The 9,648-nt window shown below is 55.5% G+C and overlaps 1 protein-coding gene across 1 annotated transcript in view; it reads right to left on the bottom strand.

Annotated features, from left to right (window-relative positions):
• Positions 1-762: 762 nt before the first annotated feature.
• The window catches only part of DNAH10 (dynein axonemal heavy chain 10), a gene marked incomplete at its 5' end in the record, with an annotated part of 76,092 nt that continues 67,206 nt past the window's right edge, over positions 763-9,648 (bottom strand). Inside the window, 14 exons of the mRNA XM_081122784.1 lie at positions 763-1,067; positions 1,476-1,621; positions 2,187-2,367; positions 3,512-3,679; positions 3,766-3,977; positions 4,156-4,287; positions 4,696-4,867; positions 5,058-5,153; positions 5,253-5,462; positions 6,135-6,335; positions 6,945-7,128; positions 7,401-7,555; positions 8,731-8,885; positions 9,278-9,382. Coding sequence (XP_080978910.1) covers positions 921-1,067; positions 1,476-1,621; positions 2,187-2,367; positions 3,512-3,679; positions 3,766-3,977; positions 4,156-4,287; positions 4,696-4,867; positions 5,058-5,153; positions 5,253-5,462; positions 6,135-6,335; positions 6,945-7,128; positions 7,401-7,555; positions 8,731-8,885; positions 9,278-9,382 — 2,264 coding nt within the window. The 3' untranslated portion in view covers positions 763-920. The remainder of the gene's footprint in view (positions 1,068-1,475; positions 1,622-2,186; positions 2,368-3,511; positions 3,680-3,765; positions 3,978-4,155; positions 4,288-4,695; positions 4,868-5,057; positions 5,154-5,252; positions 5,463-6,134; positions 6,336-6,944; positions 7,129-7,400; positions 7,556-8,730; positions 8,886-9,277; positions 9,383-9,648) is intronic.

Here is a 9,648-nt window from a genome sequence, read left to right as displayed (position 1 = left end):
TTAAACCAGCCAAGGGAGGGAGGAGACTGGGAGGGAGAGACATAGTGGGGCCTGAGCTCACTCAGGGACACAGCCCGTGGGAGGGGTGTGTAGGGGGCTCACTTCCGGAAAGAGGAGTTCCCTGTTCTCTCCTGCTGCCCAGAGCTACCCCTACCCCTTAGAATGTTCTGTGCTGCTGAGGTTTTGGCAAAGGCTGTTTGCCGTGACGGGCCCCGCCCTGTGCGAGCGCTTAGCCCTGCCCCTGCCTTGCAGAGTGAAGCTGTTCCTCACCTCTAGTCGGCTTGGCCAGGGGTCCAGGCTGGCCCTGCAGTGTGCAGAAGGTGGAAGGGACCCCAGTGGCCCCTGGTCCTGGAGGTTGTAAGTCTATACCCAACCCCACACAGACCAGGCAGGGCAGGGTAGGAGCTCACACAGGAGTTAAACACCAAGCTCAACTGCCCCACCCACACGCAGGAGGCCAGAGGATTCCGGGGGGGATGGAGTGACTGTGGGTGACACTGGCCCAGGGAATGGGGCTCTGCTTAACCCAGCCCGGCAGCCTGGGGCTTCTGTCCCACACCTCAGCCAACAGCTCTTGCCCCAAAGAGGCAGCTGCTGAAACACCTGGATCATCACATACATGCCTTTGAAAATGTGCATTAGCGTCCTCACTGTCAGTGACATGCCAGGCACGTCTCCTAACCAAGTGTTTCCTCTGAGGAGGAAGACACCTCAGCATCTCAGAACCGTCCTTCAGGATTTACTCAAAAAAAACCAAAACTTCAAAAACAAAACCATGCAGGTTAATTTATGTGGAAACAGGTTAAAATGGCTGATTTCAAATGTAAGGAAAATTGTTGTCACTCCCCCTCCTGCCTCTTGAGAGGCCCCAAGAAATGCCAGTGGACTGGACAGGTCTACACAGGTCCCTGTGGCGAGGGTCAGTCGGAGTTCAGGGTGAGGCACACCCCCTGCAGCACCCAGTGAGAAATGTGCTTCGTGGTAAAGAGATCGGCTTCAAACACCAAGCCGACCCCCATGGCGTTCCTCCTGGTGGAGGTGGTGTAGACAGGCGTCCGGAAGGTGTTCTGCAAAGGAAAGGCACGTGGGAAGTCCCCGCGGACAGAGGGAGAGCCTGGCACTCTTAGCCTTGACTTCAGTGCTCAGAGAAGTGGGCCCCCCACGAGGCTGCGTCTATGCAAACACATGGCCGTGACTGCAGAGCAATCCTCCACTACCTTAGCGTGGACATGTGTTCAGAGGACCCAGACCAGACACAGCAGGAGGCTGCTGCTCGCTCCAGGCGGACTGACTCAGGCACTGCCCACACAACCTTATGGGCAGCCAATAGTCTCCCCTGACATTGCCTGGACCCCGGCTCCTGAACCTGAACCCGCCACTTGCCGAAGTCCGCATACACGAGTGTGTGTGTGCATTTTCCTCGCTTATAACTACAGGGGGAAGGGGAAGGGCAAATGAGAGGGGCAGCCTCCCACCTGCAGTTTGAGGCGATGGGCTTCGATGGGGATGATCTTCAGGATGGGCAGGTCAACCACCAGCACCTTGGGCTTGCTCTTGATGAGGCAGCCTCTTTCTATGTCCCAGTCGGCACCCTCTAGGTACAGTCCTGACACAAAGCAGCCTGGAGGAGCCAGGAAGGAACCTGGGTTACAAGAGGCCTTGGTCATTCTGCTCTCATAGGCATATGTGTCGGACAAACCCTGAGCATTCCTGAGCCTTCACCATGAATCAGTTCCCTCAGAGCTTAGGAGGCTTCTGCACTTGCAGGTGAACATCCCCTGGCGGAGACACAGCCGCCGGGAGACAGCAGTTTCTGGCTGCATTCTGCACGGTCATGACCAGTGTCAAAGGCATGGGAAGCTACAGCCTAATTTAACGGTTCCAGTCTAGCCTATCACCCCTCTGCCTCCCGCACCCTGGACCCCTCGGGGTTTCCCGGGAAGCCAGCCGGTGATCCAGTTCTTTGAAAATCTAATTCTGACCCAAGAGCCCATTTCACACAAACCAGCAGGGTAAGCACGGTTCAGGACTCCCACCAGCACCCAGGTCTCCAAGGAGAAGCTGGAGGAGACGTATGTGCTCCCCTCAGAGATGGGAGACGTGGACAGCGCACAGACACAGCCGGCGTGTGCAGCAGCATAACTCAGGGACACGAGAGGCTGTGGGCCCACGGGGGACGCCTGCACCTTGTCCTGCCCTCTCCGTCACTTCGTCCGCATCTTGGAACTTGGTCACCTGCGTGAACAGGGTGGAGCGGTCCAGGGGCCAGCTGTTTCTCCGGCAGGTGGCCTGCACCAGGGCCGTGAGGTAGGATTCCGGGACCTGTAGCCCTGAGAGCCACATCACGCTGGGCTCGCCCTCCGTGGCCTGCAGAGAAGGAAGGGCAGCTACTGTGCAATGCCAGGTCCAAGCTGACAGCACACTGAGTTCACGTTAAAAGACATAGCTCACATTAACAGCAGAGAAATGAGGCTGGGACAGCTGGTAGCCCATCTGGGAAAAGCAAGCTGGAATGCCCAATTCCAGATGAAGCAAAGATTTAGATATAAAAAAATAAAACCACGAAAGTACCAGATCACATCTCCAATGAATGTTGTCATAACCTTGGAGCAAAGAATACAAAATCCAGAAGCCATAAAAGCAAAGGCTGATATATGTGACTGTGAAAATGTCAAACGGTCCTCTGGAAAAAACACCACAAAGTCAAAAGACATGGGACAGGCTGGCAGACAAGGGGCCAATTTCCCTGACATGCAAAGAACTCTGAGAAATTAGCTTTAAAAGATGAAGAATTCGACAAAAATGAAACCAAAACACAAAAAGACAATTCACAGGAAAAGTAACAGGAAATGTAAAATACACTCGGCCTCACCATAGTCAAAGACACGCACATCCAGACAGTTATGTGTCCCTGTTTACCCCCCAGGGAGAAAAGATTCAAAACATGAACCCACATGGTGCTGGGGAGAGGTGAGGCAGTGATCGCCCTCATGGGCTCTGGTTTCACCTTCTCCAGGTGAGAGCTCCCAGAATTTAGAACAGAGAGCCCACACTCTGACCCAGCTCTCCACTCAGAAACGAACCACGGACAGACTCACGTGACCACCAAACACACGTGCCCTGGGCTGTGGCCTGTACCGGCCAAAGGAAAGAAAAGGAAACCCCAATGGTAGCCACCTAGACACCCATAGCAGGAAGGGCGTGGGGCGCCTGTAAAATGGAGTACTCCCAAAAGAATGAGATGGGTCTAGAGGTGCTCATGATGGAACAGTTGCCAACACAGGCTTTCAGGTGAGTAAGCCAACCTGTGTGTAGTGTGCTTCCAAGTCTCAAAAACAAAAATGAAAAGGAGCAGATACAGAGACACTTGGAGAGTCAGAGACCATTTCAGGAGCACCTGGTCAACCACTAACAGGGCTCGGCACTGGGGAGCAGGCAGGGGTGGGGGGTCGGGAGAGGTGGCCGCAGCAGGGGGTCCAGGCCACACCTAAACCAGCGACCCCTCCCTTACCCAGGACGTGTACTGGCTGTACCGCCGCAGGAAGTAGAGCATCCAGTTCCCAAGGGACTTGAGGGTGTCCGGGGCAAGCTTCCTCCAGATGTGAGGGATATGCCCGATAAACAGAGACCTGGCGACATCGTCTAACTCGCTGCTCATGCCCACTTCCCCGGCCAGGGCCTGCGGAAAAAAATGAGAGCGAGGGCCAGGTGATGAGAACGCCAGGCTCCACATGGAGGTGGGAACCTGTTCGCCAGGGCGCTCACCCTCTGCAGCTCGGCCAGGGACCGGGACATGCGGACGACAAGCTTGTTGAAACGCTCCAGCTCCTGCAGGAGCACCACCGATGTGGGGGAGATGCCCAGCCCGAGGTGCTTCCTCACTAGGTCCAGGTCGAAGACCTTGGGCATCTTGTTTTCTATATCCTTGGCCACCTGGCCGATGTAATCGTCTCGGCTGATGCCACTGCTTGATTCCCCTAAGAGTGGGACACTTGTGAGGGGGAGCATGTCACTGGAGCATGGGGCTGGGGCACCTTGAGCCCTCTGGGGTTCGGAAACACATCAGCATCAGATGTGGAAACTCTAGGGGTCACAGCAGAACTTTGTGCCCACACCCCTTGGCCTCAATGAACCCGCTCCTCTCAGTAGGCTTACCTGTCTGAGGCTGCACCTCCAGCAGGTGAGTCCACATGTCCCGAGCGGCCTGAGTGTAATACCCAATCTCAGCATTGGAATGAAGACCGAACACCTCAGGTGTGTTGGCCAGCGGGAGGGCCTCGATGGCTTCTACAATCAGGCAACAGGTCATACCACTGCCACCCTCGGTTTTGGACACTGAAGACTAACTTCCACTGCTTAGTGACACGTTTTCAGTTAAAATTTTTCCCCAGCATGCCCCATCCAGCTCTGTGTCCATCTTTTACAAAAACAGCTCAGTGAGCTTCGAGGGAGCCACCCTGTTCCTCCAGGCAGAATCTGACCTATCTGCCATCATTCCAGGACCAGAAATCTAAACAAGCTCCGTCAGCTCCGAAGCTGGGAACAGCCCTGTGACAGGCCACACCCACCAGCCAGGAGCCCCCCACGCAAAGGGACCAAAGAGCCCTCAGGCCAACCAAGTACACAGAGCTGCTGAAATGTGTAGGCCCTGAGGAGAGAGACTTGAAATATGCCATGATGTCCGAGGAAGCTCACCAACAAAGCTCTCCTTCATGTCGCCTGCGGGGATCTTATAGTCCACCTCCTTGTTCCGGAAGAAGTGGAAGGGCTGGAAGGTGTCGAAGATGAAGTCCCCCAGGTACTCGTCCATGTAGATGGTCAGGATGCGCCGATCGAAGCTGTCGATGGCCCGTCCTCCATACATGACCTGAGTGACAGGTGTGAGAGCCAGAGGCTATGTACCCAGAAAACAAGCAAAACCAACCAACCAAAGCAGCAGCAGCCACTTTTGAGCCACATGCAGGCCACGGGACAGCTGTCATGTTCAAGGGCACCAGGCCACAGCCCTGCTCCAGCCCCAGGAGGCAGCAATGGAGGGCCCCCTAGGACACTCCTACCTCTCCAATTAGGTACTTGAGGCTGCCCCACGGGATCCGAGAGTTGTGCTGCTGGAAGGCTTTGGTTAAGTACGTGTTCAGAATTTCCATGCAGACCTTGAAAGAGGAGGAGGTGGCTCAGTTGTACTGAACCCCCGATGTTATCACATTCTGCCCCGTGAGGAGGGGAGCAGGAGCCCCTCTGCCCTCCCTCACCTGGAAGTCAGACTCGTTGAAGTCATAGTAGACGTTCCAGCCGATCTTCCCGAACTTCCTCCGCTCCTGCACCACGGCATGGAAGAAGGCTAGCACGTAGACCAGGGGCTTAAACGCGGGGTGAGGGCATTGGTCCAGCATCTCGGGCGAGATCTTGAAGTATGTGGCTCGCATGTTGAGCTTCAGCCCGTTGGGTGGCTCCGTGACAACCTGCCAGGGGAGGAGATGGGTGGTGAGGAAAGCCACAGAGCTCCGAAGAGCGTGCGATGTGGAGACTTCCTGGCTGCTCCTTTGTCATCAGCAGCCATCCATCCTCTTCCTTGAACAGCAACTGTCTCTTGTTAAGGGCCCAGGAGAACTTAAGGAACTGGACTCTCTTCTCAGAAGCTCTGCTGCTTGCTCAGCAAATGACCTGAGAAGGTTCTTCAACCTCCTGAACTGGGTTGGGGATCCTCAAACGTAAAATGGAAGGAGCTATGTTTTCCCTCTACCTGCCCCAGAAACAGGTGACAAAACCTTTCCAAAAAATTCTCTGCAAGTTAAATGGGCATGTAAACCACTCAAAGCTTCTGCACAGACCTCTGGAGGACTGCAGGCTGGGGTGGGCCTAGTGTTAGAAGTTAAGTCCGTATAAACTAACCTAGGCTCTGTTTTGGTTACATGCAGAAGGGGGTAAAGATGGGCCTAGGAGTCGTTCCTGTCACCTGAGACTGTCACCAATTTAGGACAGTGCTTATCTCTGACAAGGGAGGGAGGGAATTGGGAAGGGGTGTCCAGCCACTGCCTAAGTTTATTTCTAGACACAAGCATACACGCACACACAGCAAACAATGAGCTGAGGGACTGGGCAGTGGGATGCCGGTGTCCATCCTGAAACCAGACCTTCAAGGACTTCTGTAGGATCCCGATAGGGAAGCCCTTGGTGGGGTCTGTGGTGAGCCACAGGCGGAAGTCAGGGTGGGGCTTGGTGATCCTCTCCAGGGACTTCTCCAGGTCCTTCAGCCACTTGACCAGGAGATGGCAGTTCTGCAGCATCAGCCACTGCCCCCGAGCCACCGCTGTCTCCAGCAGCTGCAGAGCCACCTGCACCGATGGAAGAGAAGGGTTGGGGTCCTGGGCCCCACCAGCCCCAGGCTCTCCCAGGGACCCACTCCAGGCCCCAACTCCATCAGAAGCTGGAGATCCGGGAGCTATAGACGGAGCCTTCGAAGGAACAGTCTTTTAGTCCTTCAGTGCCCCCGTGCGCTGGGCTGGTCATGGCTGGGAGCTGGGGGAGCATCCGGGCCTCCCTCAATGGCCTCCCTCGGACTGGCCCACAAAGCCCCAGCTTCTCCGACACAGTGCACCTGCTCCCTGACCACTCCCTTTGCCCTGCCCCTGGGGCAATGACCACCCTGACCCACAAGGCCTCGGGGTGTTGCAGGGGCAGAAGGAGGTGATGGTGAGCAAGGGCTCTGAAAAGAGCAGCACTCGCTGACCATGCACGGCTGGGCTGCTGACTGCAGATGTGGGACCTAGAGCCACTGTTCCTAAACCCACTGCCATCCTCGCGGGTGCTGATGGCTCTGCAGACAGAGTACCTGGAGCTCCTATGTGCAGTGGCCCCGCTGGCTTAGAACCAGGTGCTAACTCCTTCCTAACAGAGGCCGGGGACCTCACCTGAAGTCAGAGCTATTCCTTCCAACAACCTACCTTTTCTTGGCCTTGACCCATGGCAAGGAATTTGAGGCGGTTTCCCCCAAAACCACTGTGCTCGGCTAACTTCATGAGGTCACTGGCAGGGTCAGAGCCGGGGCTCAGGATGAACACAATGGGTGAGTTTGGGGTGCTCTGCTCAAAGATGGTCTCAAAGCTGATCATCGGGGGCTGCACATACCTGGAGAGAGGACCGTGCCCTCTGATTTAGGAGGCTCCTGGGAGACCAGCTCCAGGCTGAGGGATGGCCCATCTTACCAGGCACTCTCCTGTGTCCACCACCTGGAACCATCCCTCTCTGGAGCTCTTTGCTCCACCCACCCCATATTAGAATCTAGCATCTGTGCACATCCCACATGCTGGGGGTGAACTTCTGAGCGACGGGGCTGTGACAGTCCCCTGCAGGTGGGGACGGCCCCACAGGAGGGCCAAGCACACAGAAGCACCACCTACTTCTCCCCCATGGTCACAGTCACATAGTCGGTCACGGCCCGGTACACCCGGTCAACACGGAAACAGCGCAAGATGAGCAGCTTCTGGAAAGGAGTGATGCTCTTGTCATAGCCCAAGGGGAACGGGAACTCCTCAAGCGAATCCAGGTCATACCACTGGGAAGAGCAAAGGGCATTCAGGTGGCGTCAGCTATGTGGTGATGTGCCCCCATTTTCACATGGAGGTCCCAAAAGCCGCTGTGAAGGGATAAAATCTACAGAAGTATGAGCATCATGGCCACTGCTGGTCAGAGCTGTCATTTTCTAACCCAAACTATGCACTTCAGGAAGGGGAGGTCTGAGTCTTAGTCACTGTTGAGTGCCAGTGGCCATCAAGAGACATGACCCATGGTGGATGCTCAGTAAGTAGTTCTTAGAAGCTGGATGGATGAATGAGTGGGTAGATGGATTGATGAGTGAGTGGGTGGGTGGGTGAATGGATGGGTGGGTGAATGGATGGGTGGGCAGGCGGGCGGGAGGGCAGGCGGATGGATGGATGGATGGAGGGATGATGGAGGGATGGATGGAGGGATGGATGGATGGAGGGAGGGATGGATGGATGGATGGAGGGATGGATGGAGGGAGGGAGAGAGGGAGGGAGGGAGGGATGGATGGATGGATGGATGGATGGATGGATGGATGGATGGATGGATGGATGGGCAGGCGGATGGGTGGATGGGTAGGTGGGTGGATGGGTAGGTACATGGGTGGGTGGGTGGCTGGATGGGTGGGTGGATGGGTGGATGGGTGGATGAGTGGATGGGTGGATGCATGGATAGATGGGTAGATGGGTAGATGGGTGGGTGGGTGGGTGGATGGATGGATGGGTGGATGGATGGATGGATGGATGGATGGATGGATGGATGGATGGATGGGTGGGTGGGTGGATGGACGGATGGACGGATGGGTGGGTGGGTGGGTGGATGGATGGATGGATGGATGGGTGGGTGGGTAGGTGGGTAGGTAGGTGGGTAGGTGGATGGGTGGGTGGATGTATGGGTGGGTGGGTGGGTGGGTAGATGGGTGGGTGGATGGATGGGTGGGTGGATGGGTGGGTGAAAGGACAGACGGACAGACAGACGAATGCATGGACAGATGGATGGCCAGATGGGTGGCTCTCCCATACAGCTAGCTGAACTGCGCAAAGACGACTTCCATCCAGGCAACAAGAGGGCACTGACTACACTCTGAATGGATCGCTCACAGGAATATCTTTGCACCCACAAGGGGTGAGGCTGCAGTTTCAGTCTGGAGGCTGGACACATGGAAGGAGGGGGAAAATGGGAGCTCACCTCCTGCCAGATGGCTGGATGCTTCTCAACATCATCGGGGAGACTCCCAAAGTAGTCTGGGAACACCTCTGACAAAAGCATGATGTCCTCCCAGCCCTGGTCGGGCAGCCATGCACAGGGCTTCTTCCGTTTGCTCTTCTCCAGGGAAATGTTTCCTAATCACAGCGGGAGAGGAAATCAGTAGCCGGCCAGCGTACCAGGAGCAGGCAGCTCTTGGGAGTGAGCAGGCAGCTCTGCACTTGGACTTCCCACACTTTCGGGGAAAACCCACTAGAAAAGGGGGCCTGGAGAGAGGAGGCAGCGCAGGCTTCCCATGTCCCCGCCTGCGGTTCTGCCAGCTGCTCAGAGTGTCTTCCAGCCCCAAGGCAGCTTTCAGGAAAGGAGTGGTGGCTCCATGTCAAAACAGAGCCCTTTCTGAGGCTAGAATCGTCCACAGAAACATTTAATGACAAGTGCACCTGGAAGCCAAGCTCTAAAGAGAGTTTCTGCTGTTAGTTTTAAGGAACAGGCTTGTGCACCTGTGAGTGGAGCAAGGCCATCTCATTACCTTTTAGGAAAAAGTCTAGTTCCTCCTGGGGAGCCCGTCCTTCTGCTTGTTCTATCTTGATTGTCATATTGAAAGAGAAGAGCAGCTTGTGTCTCTCAAACAATCCTGAAGAACAGCAAGATAGACTCTGATTTTAAAAGTTTCTCACATACAACGTGGTTACATAGGAGAAACGTGACAGGCCCCAGGTGGCACGGCTGCATTCAGCCCTCACTGCATCTGAAGTCCATAACTCTGAGTCCAAAAAATACAGGCTCAATGCACACATCATGCCCAACACGTGTGACTATGTTCCAATAAAATGCTACTTCTAAAAGCAGGGTGGCCAGAGGGGGCCTGCTGGCCAGGGTTTGCCGACCTCTGCTGTAGAG

Source organism: Miniopterus schreibersii (assembly GCF_964146895.1).
Source record: "Miniopterus schreibersii genome assembly, chromosome: 20".
Taxonomy (NCBI): domain Eukaryota; kingdom Metazoa; phylum Chordata; class Mammalia; order Chiroptera; family Miniopteridae; genus Miniopterus; species Miniopterus schreibersii.
Note: the sequence above shows the minus strand (reverse complement) of the source record. Positions and strands in the feature narration are given on the sequence as shown.